This window comes from Larus michahellis, chromosome 7, assembly GCF_964199755.1.
Source record: "Larus michahellis chromosome 7, bLarMic1.1, whole genome shotgun sequence".
In the NCBI taxonomy this organism is placed as follows: Eukaryota; Metazoa; Chordata; class Aves; order Charadriiformes; family Laridae; genus Larus; species Larus michahellis.
The window spans coordinates 37858502-37877013 of record NC_133902.1 but is presented as its reverse complement, the minus strand read 5'-3'; the positions used below and the strand labels follow the sequence as shown (position 1 = coordinate 37877013).

At 41.1% G+C, this 18512-nt stretch overlaps 1 protein-coding gene across 7 annotated transcripts in view; it reads left to right on the top strand.

The window, feature by feature from the left end:
• Window positions 1–18512, top strand: part of DIP2A (disco interacting protein 2 homolog A) — a 130607-nt gene that overhangs the window by 91957 nt on the left and 20138 nt on the right. For 4 of the 7 annotated variants that reach the window (XM_074596225.1, XM_074596223.1, XM_074596222.1 and 1 more), the window contains 9 exons: window positions 704–843; window positions 9498–9634; window positions 11056–11136; window positions 11323–11450; window positions 13455–13569; window positions 14718–14919; window positions 15501–15610; window positions 15748–15828; window positions 18309–18432. In XM_074596225.1, coding sequence (XP_074452326.1) covers window positions 704–843; window positions 9498–9634; window positions 11056–11136; window positions 11323–11450; window positions 13455–13569; window positions 14718–14919; window positions 15501–15610; window positions 15748–15828; window positions 18309–18432 — 1118 coding nt within the window. Of the gene's footprint in view, window positions 1–703; window positions 844–9497; window positions 9635–11055; window positions 11137–11322; window positions 11451–13454; window positions 13570–14492; window positions 14580–14717; window positions 14920–15500; window positions 15611–15747; window positions 15829–18308; window positions 18433–18512 lie in introns of those variants that run through there. The other 3 variants (XR_012588528.1, XR_012588527.1, XM_074596227.1) reach the window with 3 other exon arrangements.

Genomic DNA, 18512 nt, shown 5'->3' with positions numbered 1-18512 from the left:
AAGAGATGCTCTGAAAAAAACGAAATAATTTGATTATGAATAGACATATGGATGGAATATACTGGAATTTTTTGACAGTGGTTTTGATCAAAATGTGCTTTTTCGGAAACAAAATTTCAAGAAAATTTGAAAAAAAAAAAAGTCTGAGATTTTGGAGAGTACTTTCTCTGGTGGGAGAACTGACATTTCCCAATTTAAAAAAAAAGCACTTAAAGAACTGTGTTTTTTTAAACAGCACCTGGAATCTTTTGTTCTGTTCTATCCTGAAAGTTGAATGGTTGCACAAAATTGAGTTGTTGGTCCTCAGTCAATTTTGCTCGGAGTAAGAAGTATCAAGCCCTCCAGACACTTCCTAGTTTTTCATGGCGTTTAGGAAATTTAGCCTTTGAATGCTTATTCTTGACACTTCTTTGCCCATAATAAAACTAAGTCCTCTCTGTAACATTTTAGAGTGGGGGGAAGCTATGTGATGTTTTATTGTAGCTCTTTTTTCATGTAGTTAAAATATGTTACCAGTCTTGAACTCTCCGTTTGTTTAAAATGAGAGACCATTATTTCTCTTTAAAATGAGAGACCATTATTTCTCTTTAAAATGAGAGACCATTATTTCTCTTTACCTCAACAAGCCTGAGAGACTTGCACAGTGTTTTCCATGAGCATTGGTCCGTTGATTCTGTGTCTGATTTGACTTTCTGTTTTTCAGACCTCCAGAATTGGGTGGGCCTCCTCCAGGAAAAGCAGTGTTATCTATGAATTGTCTGAGTTTCGGCGTGATAAGAGTGGATACAGAAGAGAAGTTGTCAGTGTTAACTGTACAGGATGTTGGACAGATTATGCCTGGAGGTAGGAAAGCATTTTATGTAGGCTTAAGCATACTCCACACATGGTAACTTGTGCTATGAAATAAATAACAATGTCAAATGACCTTCAAGGTAGTATGACTTAGGTTTTGATGCGTTACCTAAACACATAATGATTAAGTACTGTCTCTATTAGATTATTAAATGTTTTCAGTAGAGATTAATCAACGATAAATTTGAATGACCATAGATTTTGGTATGGACGGATGCTTTTCACTGGTCTGCAGAGTTGTGTTATTATTCACTTGTTAGCATTAGTACCGACTGATATACAGCTATTTAATAACAGATACATCAGAACAAAACATAAAGCATAGTAAGAAATACCATCTTTCACGCAGAAGTGATTGTCCACATGTTAGAATAAAATAGAATAGAATATTTCAGTTGTAAGAGACCTACAGTGATCATCTAATCCAACTGCCTGACCTCTTCAGGGCTGACCAAAAGTTAAAGCATGTTACCATGGGCATTGTCCACATGCCTTTTGAACACTGACAGCCTTGGGGCATCAGCCATCACTCTAGGAAGCCTGTTCCACTGTTTGACCACCCTCTTGGAAAGAAATGCTTCCTAATGTCCAGTCTGAACCTACCCTGGTGCAGCTTTGAACTATTCCCACATGTACTATCACTGGATCCCAGGGAGAAGAGCTCAGCACCTTGCTCTCCACGTCGCCTCCTCAGGAAGCTGTAGAGAGCAATGAAGTCACCCCTCAGCCTCCTTTTCTCCAAACTAGACAAGCCCAAAGGCCTTAGCTGCTCCTCATAGGACATGCCTTCCAGCCCTTTCACCAGCTGTGTTGCCCCCCTCTGGAAAAATTCACGTACCTGGGATCATGGAGACATGGTGGGATACAGTCTCTTTAGGAAGGACAAGAGGAGGAGCTGACCTTTATGTGAGAGAACAGTTGGAATGCATGGAGCTCACCCGAGGATGGATCAGGAGCCAACTGAGAGCTGATAGGTTAAAGATTAAAGGGCAGACCAGGTCGGGTGACATTGTAGTGGGTGTCTGCTGTAGACTGCCTGACCAGGAGGAGCAAGTGCATGAGGCCTTCTGCAGACAGCTGGAAGCAGCCTCACGGCATGACAGAGCATAAGCAACCCAGGAGGTTCCTGGAGAGCATCAAAGATAAATTCCTGACCCAAGTGATAGGGGAGACAATAAGGAGAGGGTCTTTGCTGACCCTCATACTCACAAATGAGGCAGCATTCGTTGGGTATGTGAAGGTTGAAGGCTACAGTGACCATGAGATAGTAGAGATCAGGATCCTGAGAGAATGGAGCAGAGCAAAAGCAAGATCACAGCACTGCACTTCAGGAGAGCAGAACTGGGCCTCTTCAGGGATCTGCTTGATAGAGTCCCATGGGAGCCCCAGCCAGCTCCCAACCCTCACTTCCTGCCCCCTCCCCTGGACAGACCCCAGCTACAAACTGGGCATGGCTCACATGGAATGGAATACCCGTGTCCCTGCCGAGCCTGGGGAAAATTAACCCTATCCCCACCAGAACCAGGAGAAAGACGAAGAGCATCTCGGTATATGAGGTGAAGCTGAGAGAGCTGGGACTGTTCAGCCTGGGAAAGAGAAGATTAGGGGAGGATTTCATCAATGTGTATAAATATCAGAAGGGATATTATAGGGAAGACTGGGTGAGGCTCTTTTCAGTGGTGTCCTATGACAGAACAAGAACCAATGGACACAAACTGAAACATGAGTTTCCCTCTGAACAGAAGGAAAAACTTTTTCTACTGTGAGGGTGACTGAGCACTGGAATGGGTTGCCCAGAGAGGTTGTGGAGTCTCCATCCTTGTAAATACTGAAAAGCTGGCTGGACATAGTCTTGGGCAACTGGCTCTATGTGGCCCTGCTTCAGCTGAGGGGTTGGACCAGATAACCTCCAGAGGTCCCTTCCAACCTCAACTATTCTGAGAGTCCCAGACTCTGGATATCCCACCAAACTGTCCAGTCCTGGATTAACCTGTTTCTCAATGACATCTGTTTGCAACACTGTGCTTCTTAAAGTAGGTAGATAGTGGCGTTGTTTCCCAGCCCATTAAGTGGATTGTAGCAACAATTCCCTGTTGTTTACCTTTGAGGCTAGGCTCCTGAGTCATGTATTATTTGTAGAGGAAAGCACTCTGAAGAAGATTAAAAAAATTAGGGTGCCAAACCAGACCTAAGACTCTGGACAATGACTGAGATCTGTGTCCTGAAAGACCACTTAGTGCCCTCTACTGCAGAAGTGAAGATTGCAGCATTTAGGCTGGTAGTGTAATGCTCCCTGGCACTATCTATCTGAGAGTACCGCTAGCTTCAGGCTTCTCCTGACCTAGTCTGGATATGCTTGGAGAGGATGAGAGACAGATTTTTTGGAATTCTCTTTACCCCTTCAGGTTTACTATGTAGTGACCACAGAACCTGATTCTTTCTGGTCATGGCCGTGGCACCTGTGTCTTTGCTATTCTTGGTCCTGTTATGAATCTCATGCCTTACGGAGCTGTGGCCTCAACAGAATGGTTATTTTTTGGCTTCAACTAGAATACAGATGGCATGGACTACTACTGCTGTCTGGTTCAGGTGTTCAGACTACTGATGCCCCCTTGGAACCTCATTGAAATTTAGCTGTGCTCCCAATCATCTACTTAGATTATGAGTTAGTCACAAGAACATGGAGGCAACAATTTTGCATGCCTTCAGGTAGTCATGGATCCTTTGGTGAACCGACTGAGGTTGAACTTTATGTTGGTCCAGTTTTTGAGAGTTAAAAAAAGTGGTATCTGATGCAGGATCAATTAAAATCTTTCTTTGGATCAATTTATCACATGAAGATCCTCCTGGCTTTGCCGTAGACTTGCTCTCTGGGCAGTGTGCTTGACTACTCTAAAGCACAAAGCAGCCTACAGTTGTGTTGCACCTTACTCTTCATATTCATATTCACCTTACACTTCATATTCAACTGTTACAGCTGTAAGTTCGCTTGCTTAAAACTAGTGCATTTCCTCAGTGGCAGGTTCAAGTCTGCCTTATGGTATTGGAAGAATTACCTGCATGTTTGCAGGTAAGTAATTTCACCTTCCTCTTCTATGTAAGTTGCTAATGAAAAAGTCTGTCCTTGCGAAATGCTTAATTGGTAGTGAGAGGGATCTTTGGCAAAACTCATGGAGCGTTGTCTGGCAAATCTAATGGACCCTTCTGGTTTTGGATGCCATTGACAGACAATTGACACCTCCACCAGGACTTTCTACATTAGGAAGAAATGTGGAGTGACTTGTCTGATTGTGTGAGAGGAGAACAGTTAAGCGTGTATCCATGTAGTGCCTTGAAGTGGTATGACTTGTAATTGATGGATATTGCTATTTTAAAATACAGGAGTAAGTGGCAAAACTACTTGTAGGTTAAACAGAAGTTGGGCAACTTACTGAATTAGCTCTTTTAAAACTCTGATCAGCATTGGGCTTATCAGTATCTGGGGCAGATTTACTTCAATTTGACCAAATAATAAAAATTCCAGGTCTGAAGGTATATTTTAGCAGAAATTTCTCTGCGCGTTCCTTAAGTCAGAACATAGGCGATAGAGTTCTTTCTAGAGGATAATCCAGTGACTTTGTTCCCTGTGACTGTCTCTTAAAAAGAAATTAAATTGTTAAAAACTTTCAGAGTAGGAAGAAAATAAAAAGGCTAGCAGTTGTTAATAGATATGTGCCAAACAAAAAGAAATTAATGACTTAAGGAAATTAATGACTTATTTTCAAATGAGTCTGCATGTACATTCTAACAGTAGATATACTTGTGCTTTACCTTGTAAGATTTATGCTTTTTCCTGTGTAGTATTCACGGAGGATGTGCTCTGTCCATTCTCATTTGGTGTTTGGCATACAGGAGAGAACATACCACCATTTCCTTTCCTGTTATTTGCCCTCTTGAATTACTCTGCTGACTGATGAGTCTTGCTCTTTGTCTGGTTCTGGTTTATTTTCTTTCCCCAGGTTGCTGTGCTCGTTTGAGTCAGATGCCATCCCTGGCTTTGTTCCGTCTTCTGATCCCCATTGAATGCGTTTAAGGTCTTAGAAGCGACTGTGCCCTAGTCTTTCAAACATTTTACAATATAAGACCTCACATTCCTGAATTTTGTTTGGTCAGACATGCTGTGAAATTAGTCTCCTAGCCAAGAACTAGTAATCATGCTGAGACTTGCTCAGTCAAGCCAAATGGTTTTGATCTCATTACCCTTGACGGTTCCTGCCATGCTTTATTCAGGAACCAACTAGTTAAAAGGTCGTGGATAAAGTGTGCAATTTCGCCTTTCTTTTGTTCGGATCTTGCTATCTGTTCTGAGATACTGAGCCCACCGACTCAGGGGATCTTATTCAACAGACACTTAAGCACCAGGATCATGTCTTATGTCACTGCTGTTTAACCTGTTGGCCACTCTTGATGCCACGTTCTCTTCAGCCTTGGCTGTTCACTTCTATTATCTACTGTGAATGCCAATCACAAGACCCACCGGGCAAGTGCAAGCATCCACGAAGAAATCTTCCCATCAAAGATAGCATGGGAATTCTAAAGAGAGAACCTAGTATGCATTCCCCTGGAATCTTCTCTTTAGCTCCTGGAGGGATGATGTTTTACCTCACATGTTGACCACCTTGGGCTATTTTGCATGGTTTCTGTCTGCGACTGACATTGCTAAGAAGCAATATGTGGTTCAAAGCAATCTTTAGTTCATTTTTTTCAAATTGGACTGGTAAAGATGGTAGGGAGAGTACCAAATCTCTCCTCTTCTGCCTGTTTTGTGCCTCCAGCTTTCCCATCAACAGACATGCAATTGCCGTGTCATCTGTCATCTTGGAAGCTTATTATACCTTATGGTATAATACCTGGTTATGGATGCTCAGGGTATTCAATCAAGTTTGCCTTCCTACTACTTCCTGTCTAAACTTTTCCGTTCTTTTACAGGGATCCTTCTCACATTCTTCCTTTGACAGAAGAGTAATCCTCTATAATCCAGAAGATCTATATCCCTATAACTCTTAATCATTCAAAGCCTGGTTCACGGGAAGAGTGCTGCAATAGCTACTTTCTTATACTCAAACAGAAAACTTTGGGTTGGTGCCAGATCTTAGGCTTCTGTAAGATGAACTTAAGCATATACAGTTTAAAATTCTGGATTGTGACTGTATTCACTATCTTTCCCAGAAGTTCAAGGAGAACATTTCAAATTTCTCAAATGGCAGGATGCTTACTTTGTCTCCAGTGTCTTGGATGTTATTGTTTCCTCTGTCCATGTCTCGGCAAACAATTGCCAAGGTTCTGGTAGTTATCATGACACATCTTCACTGCAGAGGAATCTGGGTCCTTTATCTCAGTTCCTTGATTTGTGAAAGAAGTTGTTACAGAACAACTTTGTGAAGCTTTCAGATTGTGAAGTGATAGCAGTACCTCATTCCCACCGAGTCCTTAGAATTTATTGTAGTAATCAGTTCTGTGTGTTCCACTTTGCTTCAGTCTGTCACATTATGGTACAACAGCCTGCCACTGCAGAACTTCTCTTGGAGATCTCTGGCAGTGTGTACACTCCTGATGAGACATTTTCTTCCAATTTAAATGTAGTGCTCTGGATTATTGTGTGACCACTTCTGGAGTTTAGATTCTTGTTCATCCTTATCTAGGAAGTTGGCTTGCTTTATGTCTGTTGCCCTTCCCAGAAGAGCAGGGAAGGATTCAGGTCCTTGCATTGGACATCCCCATATGCTGTGTTCTTCACAGACTAGGTTTCTCTACAAACCCTGCAAATACGTTCCACAATGGTGGTAGAGGCATTTTATCATAGCCTTTTAGTATTTTTCCTAGGGCTTCATGCTTCTAGAACAGAAGTTACAACTAAAGACTATAGTGCAAGGAGGGTCCTTTTGTTTTTATTCTCATGGAGCAAGGCCTTTTAGGAAGACTTGCTTGCTACAAGAAGATGCTGGAATTCCACTGTTGGCACACAGTAGCAATCCAAATGGATATCAGTTGCATACAGATCCACTATGAAACAGCGAAGGAGGAACAGGAGAGCACTTTCTAACACTCATCAGGCACCTTTGGTAGTAACCTTCTGCTGTGCAGGCCTCTGCCATTCTTCTTGCGTTCATGCTGTGCTGGTCTTGAAATATCCAAAGATGAATCCAGTCTTTGGTAGGGCATCAGTGCGGCCATTTGTTTGCACAATAGGATTCTCATCCTCTGCCAGAAATCTGATGGCAGGGCTAACTGCTGAGAGTCACCATCTATAAGAATGTACATGTGGACTCATTTGAAGAAAGAAAGCTTTCTTACCAGTAATCAGTGTTCTTCGTGATGTGTCCACATGTACATTCCTGTTCCATCTGCTTTTCCCTTCTCTGTAATTCTTTTTCAGATGCAATGCTGTTAAAGAGAGACTGAAATGGTGGTAGATGCACTCTCTTGTATGTCACACATGAAGCAGGAAAAGAAGGAGAAGCAAGAGTACAGGCTCTACAGATACTGCAAAAGGAAAACCTTGCAGTATCACATGGCAGGGCAGAACTATGCCTGCTGTTAGAATGTACGTGTAGACTACCTGTATCATACATTGGTTACTGGTAAGTATTTTTTTTTTTACTTGACAGGGTGATAGTATTGTCCTTGGGCTTCATGGATGGAGCATCATTTGGGGACTAATCTATTGGTTTTTCCATGTTTGTAAATGAGTTGAGGACTGTAGCATTTGTACAAATTGTTGCTCTTCTGTCTGCATCATTGATGAAGCATTACAATACAGAGTTCTGAGATTAACACAAGTTATTTCCTGTGGTAATAAACTATTTATTCTATTTCAATTTGCCATTATGATTTAAACAGCCTTTTTTTCCCAGTTTCTCCTCTTAAATTGCAAAATGCATTTTTTGCATGACTGATAGTTCATACTGTACAATTTAATTACAACCTTCTAGTTCATATGTATAATTTTCAGCAACTGAAACTGTTGTTCTAATTTGGACTTGGACCTGTACTGGCATTTGAGTGGCATCTCTTTATTTGGTCACCAAATGTTACCATTGTGTGGTTCCAAACACTTGGTTAATAAATGCTAGTTGTTCTGACAGATAATTTTTATGAAACCAAGATAATTTAGAGGATGATCTATTGGTAGGGTGAATTATTTTCTGTCCTGTTCAGACGTAAGAACTGAAGACTTCTCTGAGATTAGAAAATGTACCTTCTGTTCTATCAGAAGAGTTCTTGGTCCATGCTGGCAGTAGGAATGGCTTTATCATGTATTAGTATAAAAGGGAATGTGCCGCTTTCCATTTATGATTTCTCTTCATGCTAGTTGAACAGTGGTAAAAGTAAGGGCTATCTGTATATCACTTCAGAAAGGCTAAATTAGAAAACAGTAATGCCTGTTCTAAGCCTTATCTGGGCGTCCCATCTGACCTATGTTCCATGGCCAAAACATTTAAAAGATCCCCATAGAAGTAAACCAGCTACATACATTTCTGATATCTCTGGAGTCTCATGGTTGTTTTCTTTAATATAGTAGGTATGACCACAAACTGCTCTTATAATGTGAGATGGGAGCAGATGCAATGGGAAAGGGAAGAACATTAATTTATGGCATAGTTCTGTGTTATTTTTTCAAAGTCTTTGTTTATTTTATATTGACCTAGGTAGTAGTTTTGATTTCTTTGTTAATCTTGAGTCTTAAGTGCTAAGTTAAACTTCCTTTCTTCATCATGCCTTCTCCCTCCGTATCCTTTTTCTTTTCCCTTTGGGACTAGGAAAGATCAAATCCATAATGCTTATGCAAGGGCTCTACTTAGCCTCTGAGAAAAACGTGGCTTCAGAAGTAAAATATATGCAGTGGCTCAGTGTAATATTTGGTCTTTCCTCAGTGTAGGAAGAATTCTGAGATTTCAGAAGAAGATTGGTAAGAATACTAGCAGTAGGACCTTTATGAAACACAGTACTTTTAATGAGTTGAAGAAGGTCATCAAACTGAAGATAGGGAAGAGGTAATACGTAGTCACAGGAGTAAGTTCAGTAAGGGACAACTCTGTGAGATGAGTTGTCTGTGGTCTCCAAATAATAGTTGTCAGACTGGCCTGCTTTAAAAGAAGAAAGGACGTAACGCAGAAAAATCATTGACCTGACAGTAAGAAAATAAAATAGCCTAGTTTTCTCTCCGCTTCTAATGTGTTTCTTACATAACTTAAGGGATGATATTATGAATACCAGAGTGTGCAATAAATAAAAGGAATGGTATGTCTGTAATTGGTATCTTCTTATTTTTCATCTTTATGCTCGTATATGCTTCTACTTGATCAAACCATTTGCCTTCGTGTTGAAATGCAATTGCTACAGTTTTGGATTCAGTTGCAGCTGATGTGTAGGCTGTGAAGCACTGTAAGAAAAAAAATTCGCATTTGCGAACTTGCAACTTTGATCTCGGAGAACACATGAGACAGGCTGTCAAAAAGATAGAGCTCTTGCATGCTGTGTTTTTGCTGTAGCTGATAGGTAATTTATATTAAAATCTTTATCTACCTGTCAGTGGGAAAGCAACTTCTGTGTCAGCTGCTGAAGCATACTAATGCTGGGATTCTGTGTTCTTCCTTTCCCTTTAGCAAATGTGTGTGTTGTGAAGGTGGATGGGACTCCTTATCTGTGCAAAGCCGATGAGGTTGGAGAAATATGTGTGAATTCAGGTGCAACTGGGATGGCATATTTCGGCCTCCTCGGAATCACCAAGAATGTGTTTGAGGTTTGTGTTTCTCTTTGTAATGGTAAAGTTTCCTTGTTACATTTCTAGTATTTCTTCTTGCAAATAAACATATTTGTTCCTTAAACTTCCTTTTTTATTTTATTAGAAAAACCCTGGCCATATAAACTTTGCTTCATTCTCGGTCAGAGCTCAAAATTCTGTCTCTTATAACCAAAATTACAAAGTACTATCAGCAGTCAATCAGCTGCGTCTATATTCTGCAATCCAGTGTTGTGCCTATTTTAGCATTTAAGTTCATCTTAGTTCTGTATTAACACAGCAGTCTTACATAAAGATACCCGAAGACATTTCAGGTTTATTGGTGCACAGCTTGGACATAAAGTTAGAAGTTAGTCTGGTATTTGTGAGCTTCTTCATACCATCAAAACACATTTTTTAAGATAAATTATTTAGAAAAGCTTCCTTTGTGTATTGCAAACAGTATGTGCTTTTCAAAATGAACTTTAGTGTTGATTTGCTGTAATGCTTAGAACACTGAATGGTTTGCTGCTGGATATATATGACATTATATTCCTAGGTATATGGAAGAAGAGAGCATAACAGTCATAAGCCTTGTATTTTGTCAAAGTAAAGCAAAAGGGATCTTTCTGCCCAGATTTTTCCTCACAGTGGAATTCCAATTTCATGTTTTCCTTTTTCTGGCAAGAAAGGAGTGAAAGTCAGAGTACAGAGTAGTGTTACACTGGGCAGCAGTTTGAAGACTCAGCTGCAGTGTGGAGTTCTACCAGAGAGATGAAAGAAATCCTGACTGTAGTCTTCTCTTTCAAAAAAAAAAAGCTCTTTCTGTCAGCTCGCCAAGCCTCAATGCTTTAAACAGCTTAGCTTTCAGCACTGTCCTCAGCTAGTGAGACAGCCGGCAAGAAACCTGAGGTAATGGAAGAGTTGGGGAGTGGTGGGAAGGCAAGGAAACCACTTGAATAGATGAGAGGAACTTGTTGATAAGCATAATGCTCTTCCTCTGGTTCTCTGTTGTAGGCAGTCCCATAATTGCAGCAAACTTAACTTTCTCAAAGTTCTGATAGCATAATGTTTGTCACAACTAAGTGATATCCCTGGGTACGTATCTCATCAGGGATGGTAATAGTAGCAACAGGAAGACTTTCTGATTAAGTGCTATATGAGTGCATACTATAAATCCTGATTTAAAAAGGGGTGTGAACTCTTTGTTACAAAGGCTGAGTAGCTGAGAAAAAGATAAGAAAGAAGGCTACCACAGAGTTAAGAATTGTTGTGTTCTTCATTATTCAAAAAACTGTTGTTCGTACTTGACATGATAGTAACTGTTGTCATTGGGTAATTTTTCAACTGAGTGTAGAGCTGCAGTGAAACAGAAGCAGAAAGCATTTTATCTTCACTTCTACCAGTACTCTGAGTGTCTGAATACTTATGTGTTCTTTCAGGCCATTCCAGTGACGGCAGCTGGTGTGCCTGTTTCAGATCAACCCTTTACAAGAACAGGATTGCTTGGCTTTGTGGGTCCCGTAAGTGTCAATGAGCCACCTGGAGCCCTGCTTTGTCCTGAGTCCCAACTCCTGAATTCAGCAGAATTCTGTGTCAGGGCAGTGACCTCACACAGATCTTAAGAATATTGTTGGCTTTAATGAGGCATGGATCACTGGGAGTCTGGAAGTTTTGCCTCTTTATTTCTAATCCTGTCTTCTTTTCAGGACTATTTGGTGTTTGTGGTAGGAAAATTGGATGGCTTAATGACAGTTAGTGGCCGCAGGCACAATGCAGATGATGTGGTAGCCACCGCATTGGCAGTCGAACCCATGAAGTTTGTCTATCGGGGAAGGTGAGTATATTAAAAACTTCACTGCTGCTGATTGGACTTAGTTGCTCCTTTTTTCACCTGCAACCAATCAACAACTAACACAGTGTACACAGGAAGTCTGCATGTGAATTTTTACATGCGTATTTCGTAGGAAAGGTCGCGCTAAGTTGTGATATGCCAGATAAGAACTTGACTGTCCCTGCTAACTTGGAAGACAAATATTGACACTCCGCTTCATGCATAACAGATTTAAAATTACTTTCATATAGTATAAACATAGATCTTTAGACATCTGTTTAAAACCTCTTTCAAAGTTTCCCTTAAGACAGTGAAATGAAACTTGTAATATCGAATGTAAAACACAATTCCCCTTTGTCCACCTGAGCCTTTCATGCAGAATGGCCTAGGGAAGAACTTCGCAGCATGTTCCAAAGAACAAACTAGGAGTGTTGAGGCTGATGAAGGAACTTCAAAGATAGTGTGTGTTGTATCACCAACCTTATTGCTCACTTCACTGTTCAATAGCTCAATGTCTAGATGGTGATCAGTGACAAGTGGTATCCCTCAGGGGTAAATATTGGCACCACTACTGTTTAATATCTTCATCAGTGACATGGACAGTGGAATGAAGTGTACCCTCAGCAAGTTTGCAGATGACACAAAGTTGAGTGGTGTGGTTGACATGCCTGAGGGATGGGATGCCATCCAGAGGGACCTGGACAAGCTTGAGAAGTGGGCCCATGTGAACCTCATGAGGTTCAACAAGGCCAAGTGCCAACGTCCTGTAGCTGGGTTGGGGCAAGCCCTGGCTGGGGGGTGAAGGGATTGAGAACAGCCCTGTGGAGAAGGGCTTGAAGGTACCACTGGATGAAAAACTGAACATGAGCCAGCAATGTGCGCTCGCAGCCCAGAAGGCCAACCACATCCTGGGCTGCATCAAAAGAAACACAGCCAGCCAGTTGAGGGAGGTGATTCTCCCCCTCTACTCTGCTCTCATGAGACCCCACCTGGAGTACCATGTCTAGCTCTGGAGTCCTCAGCACAGGAAAGACAAGGACCTGTTCGAGCAGGTCCAGAGGAGGGCCACAAACATGATCAGAGGGATGGAACACCTCTCATATAAGGAAAGGCTGTGAGAAAGTTGGGGTTGTTCAGGCTGGAGAGGAGAAGGCTCCCGGGAGACATTATTGTGACCTTCCAGTACTTAAGGGGGGCTTATAAGAAAGATGGAGATAGACTTTTTAGTAGGGCCTGTTGTGATAGGACAAGGGGTAATGCGCTTAAACTAAAAGAGGGTAGATTTAGATTAGACATTAGGATGAAGTTCTTTACAATGAGGGTGGCGAGACACTGGCACAGGTTGCCCAGAGAGGTGGTGGAAGCCCCATCCCTGGAAACATTCAAGGTCAGGTTGGACAGGGCTCTGAGCAACCTGATCTAGTTAAAGATGTCCCTGCTTACTGCAGGGCGGTTGGACTAGATGACCTTTTAAGGTCCCTTCCAACCCAAACCATTCTGTGATTCTATGAAAGTTGAGTTTACCTCATGGCACATACCTAGTTGAGGCATTATTAATATTGTATCCTAGAAGATGCAAGCCTAAAATGAATTTAATTCACAAAGGGGAGTAAGTATTTTTCAGTGCAAGCATTGATAGACTGGCTGGTCAGTAATTTGGCATAGTTGTTTTTCAGGAGGGACATTGTATGTAGGCGCAACAAGTTTAGCATGCATGATGGAGTTACATACGCAAGGTTTGCACAGCCCCTGCACATATGGAACCTGCTTGTGCTAAACGTGTGTTACATTAGTGACTGTAAATTCACTTGACCCCCAACAGAAATAAATTACAATAATAAACCTACATTTGTTCTAAACTTGTCTGTGAATTTGTGATGATCTGGCATGAATAATGCTTGTGTGTGTTGAAACGGTACCATTAAAGGTTGCAGTCATTTCTACATTATAATAAACCATGTTCATCATATGTTGCATCCTATCATTCTTCTGTCCTTTGCGTTTTAGGATAGCAGTGTTTTCTGTGACCGTTTTGCATGATGATCGAATAGTGCTTGTGGCAGAGCAGCGCCCTGATGCGTCAGAGGAGGATAGTTTTCAGTGGATGAGCAGGGTTCTACAGGTAGTCAGTCTGTCCTTTCTCTCTTTTCAGGTGAATAAGGCTGATGTATGAAATGAGAATCTTAGAGCATCTTTTTTTTCATAAGAAAAACCTAGCAGTATAACTATAGAGAGTTGTAATAAGCTGACTTCTGAATGTATTTCAGGGTTTGATAGTTAACAGAATTTTGTAAAAAGTAAGACTTTCAGAATGTTTTTTAACTTCATACTACTAGATTCTTAAAGTCCTAAGGACGATAGGTTTTGTTTGTTTTAATTCTACACACCTCTGCTGATTCCATGCTGGCTGAGAAGTTAAGTCTGAAAATTTTTAAGGGTATACTTAGTGCCAAGTATCAAAACAGACTTGAAATCTTTTTATGATGTCACTAACATCCTTATTCTAGGTCTCCAACAGTAAGCACTAAAAACTTTTCCCTTAATTACTTCATTGTGTTTCTGTGGGGGACCAGGGAATTCTGATAGATTGCAGTTGAGGATTTTAGAATTAATCGATCAATTCTAAGGAAGTAAAAGTGAGAGAGCAATTATGGAAGATGGCTCTGGTGAAGGGACAACTGAAGGGAAGACTAGAGAGAACAACTTAAGGGAAGATGCCTTTTAAGAGTAAGGCAGTTGTGTAATAATGGTTTCTGTCTAATTTCAGCTTTGTAATCTTCTTGGAGGGAATACCTGGTAATAGAATGGCTGTTTTTCATGGGAGGAAATATTTTCATTTCTCTGTTTAGAAGCGTCATAGCTAAAATAGACACTTAAGTTTTAGGTGGCAAGATGTTTCCCTCCCTATTTTTGTGGTTTTATGTTCTACTGCGCTTGTGTGATTGTGCCATACATGCGAAATTTGCTGTGGTATAATTTTAGCTTTTTTAAATCTCTGCACTTTTTGCCCACTTTTAAGAGATTTTCCTAATCCCTGATGTGCAGGTGGCATCCCCTTGGTAGAGTGCACAAGCAAAGTCCTGGGTCTGCTCCTGCTCCCATTGAAGTCATGGCACAGCTTCTATGAGTTCAGTGAGTGCAGAATTGGACCCTTTATTTGCAAATTGTGTGCAAGTAAAACTTTAATATTATTAAATGACTTGAATTCAAATTCTTGCTCTAGCTACATCCCAGTTGATAATGTGGAATATATTTTTTCTTTCTATATAGGCAATTGATAGCATTCACCAAGTGGGCGTCTACTGTCTTGCCTTGGTGCCAGCCAACACTTTGCCAAAAGCTCCACTCGGAGGGATTCATATTTCAGAAACCAAGCAGCGCTTTTTAGAGGGTGCTCTGCATCCTTGTAATGTCTTGATGTGTCCACATACTTGTGTTACTAACCTTCCTAAGCCCCGACAGAAACAACCAGGTGAGTAAACCAGAGTGTGTTCCTTAGTTCTGTGTGTCTGTCTGAGGGTATGCACAGAGGATGATCTGGAAGCAATGTGACAGCTCAGGGCTGTGCGTGTTGGATGGCTGTAAGCTGCGTAACTTGGCAGAGCTAGTGGTGGTGTCAGAGCAGACCAGAGCTCAGTAAGGGCGTTGTGGTCTGTCTCTAGCCCCAGGTAAATGCAAGGACATACAACATGTACAAGTTTCATGCTTCTGTAGCGACATTATAAATTGTTTGTGTACTGACCATCTTGCAAAGGATGGTCCTCAGACATGCTGTAACTTATGTAATAAAATTTGCTCAATCAGTACCTCAATTTGCTGGATCAGTAATAGACTCATTTTTCAAATGTACCATACTGATAATGGACTGATTTTTAGTGTACCATACTGTCCTTTCCTCTCTTTTTCTATGGAATATGATCCTTGGGTTTAGTTTTTCATCTTTTCATGTCTATGTTACGTATGGTGTTTATAGTAATCTACAGGCTGAATTACAGATTATTATATGTTCCGTACATTGTTTTTCCTCATTTTGCACTGTCTTTCAAAATGCAGATGTTGGTCCTGCTTCAATGATAGTAGGAAACCTTGTTGCTGGCAAGAGAATTGCACAAGCCTCAGGGAGAGATGTTACCCAGTTGGAGGATAACGACCAGGCAAGAAAGGTAACACTGATTTCCTGGTATTATTAAATATTTGAATTGGCTTATTCAAAATGAGAGAGGACCAGTTACGCTGTTCTGCTGAAACTAAGCATGGCACAGTTTGAGTGAATCTGAAGCATCTCCTTTTTTTGTTTCAGTTCCTGTATTTAGCAGATGTTCTTCAGTGGCGAGCTCAAACAACTCCGGATCATCCCCTCTTCCTTTTGTTGAATTCCAAGGTGAGATGCACTTTAAGTTGTGCTAGGAGATGGAGATCAGAAAAAGATTGTTTGAATTCTAAGAAAATTCAGCTAGAAGTCTTTTCCTAAAATGTTTCATGTTATTTTGATGAAGCAGACAAAAATTGCAAGTTAGAAAGCAGCATAATTTTCCCACATCTGGAATTTTTCCACATCTGGATTTTTATTCCACATCTGGTATTTCAGTATGCATTCTGCCTAGCTTAAAACATTGCAGTAATTGCATTTCCTGCTGGAACACAACTTTCGTTATATTAATGGAAGCCATGATTCTGTCTTTGTCCCTGAGCAGAAAGGTCAGAGCTGGAGGATTTTTTAAGTAGAAGATCTAGAGCCTAAGTAGAGAACCCTTGGGGCAGGTTTGGAGTCATGTTTTCCAGGAGCACACCCTTCAGGAGACACTGATGCCTTGTCATCAGCTAGGCTCTGCCCCCAGAAGGGATGGCACTTATAATCACTCAAACATAAACAAGTAGAAGCTTCAGTTTTGGACTACAGCCTCTATATACTTATTTTATTCAAGGGCTGTCTGAGCACTTATGACATATGACAAAGCAGCAGTCATGTTTCTCAGTAAATACATAATTTTTGCTCATAGCCACTCTGCTCTGCATGTGACTGTCAGTAGTTTTGAAGCATTCACATGCCCTCTGTATCCAACACTTCATAAAGGGCTGTGAAAAAATGTGCACTTTCTTATGTTCCTCAGTATTTCAGCCACCCTGGGCTTGAGAAGCACTACTGCTGTGCGTATTTCAGAAAGCTCAAATAGTTTAGATTCTTCTACTGCCATTCTGGCACGTTTTTATTCCCCTTCTTTCTTTCCAGGAGGCAAAGCTGTTCAAATTTTTGTTTGAGCCTGTACTCAGTAGCTACCCTTCCAGTGACAGTAACAGCCCAGTGACAAATGGGGTCTGTCCTGTGCTATGCTGTACTGCAGACATGTGAGATAGGGAACATGCTTTCAGAAGGTCCAGCAGCAGTCCTTGGGACGCAGAGGATTTGCCTTTGCAGGTCTCGTTCACACAGGCAAAATGGTTTAGGACATTGTTCAAAGTTCTGACTTTTCTCATGAGGCTCTGCTTTAGCAGAAGAAGCTGCTTCAATATGGTTGTTGTTAAGAGCCACAGAATTGGTTTACTCTTCTCTCAGAGTAGAGAGGCTTTTGAGGGAAGTTTTACAGTATGAAGAAGCCCCTTTCTGGGTTGCTTTGTTCAGGCAACTTTTACCCTTCACAAGGAGACTCTGCAAAAAGAAAACACAAAATTTAGGCACAAAGAAATTATCTGTTAATGAACACATGCCTTAATAAGCTACAATGCTAAACGTTAATGTGTTCACAGCTGTCCATGTGAAACCCTTTTGTTTTGCACCTTTTTGTGTCAGTGTTCTTCTCCCACGTCCTTGAGCTGCTACTGTTCCTATATCAACAATACACTATATTTACTGTTCTTATTTTGCATGACTTAGCTCCCAGGCTTTAACAAGTTTTCTTAGTAAAACTGCGCAGAGTGCCAGTGCCATCCTCCATCAAATTGGGCCTTGGATTAGGCAGCCATCCACTTGGGCTGATGATTACATGTGGCAGCTAGTCTTGGACTTGAAACCAATTACTTGTATAGCAAAATTTGCTGTGATAATCTTTTATCTGTATAGCGGGAGGTTTGACTCAGTCTCTGACTGTTTCCCTCTGAGGTGGTTGTCCCACCAGTTTTTCTTGAATCAGATTGCAGTCTTGGAAAAAACAGATACATCCCAACCTCACGGGCTTAAGGCTAAGGCATTGCTTCCTAGGCTGGGTAGCAAAAGGATGTTTTCTGTCTTCACATCAAAAACTGGACTAAGCCTTTTGGAGTCCCCGTGACTTTGCGACTGCTTCCATGTGAAGACTTTTCAAATGCGTAATTGTGGAAAATACACTTTCTACGAGATGGACAGTAGATACAGAAGTGACAGTGCATACCAACCACAGCTTAGGTTGCCTCTATGACCCTGTAAAAGAATACCTATACCAAAGACATCAGCAGAGTTCCCTTTGCTCTTTTAAGGCTGCTAATTGCAAAAGCATCTAGAGGATTGGCTGTGCATTGTGGGGTAAAGCTGATGCAGTGCTTGACTTGCTGCTAAAACAATTGTGTTACTACTACGACTATGACTGTGTTTTCTTCCTTGGACTGTGAAATTTCAAATATTTGTAAGGTATTCTGTTTGTGGTACCAAATACATTTAGAAGCTGCTTCACTGTCTGATATTCAAAATAATACGTATAAAATTCTCTAGCATTCTAAAAGTTCATGGTACCAACAGCGTGGTTTCCAAAACACCGAGACAGAGTCTTTAAAAGTGTTTGCTGTATTGTTAAAATGAGGACAATAAAATATTTCATCTGCAGCATGTACTTTATTCAGTTTGAAACTGTTCTCCACAAAGTTTTGTGATGTCGCCTCTGTTTTGTGCAGGGCACTGTAGCTAGCACTGCATCGTGCATACAGCTGCACAAGAGAGCAGAGAGAGTCGCAGTCGCGCTGATGGAGAAGGGACGACTGAATGTTGGTGACCACGTTTCCCTGGTTTATCCTCCAGGTAGGACAGTACAGACAGCAAAAATCAAAGTCAGACATCACAAGGAAATAAACAACTAAGATGCTGAGACAGAGCATTCA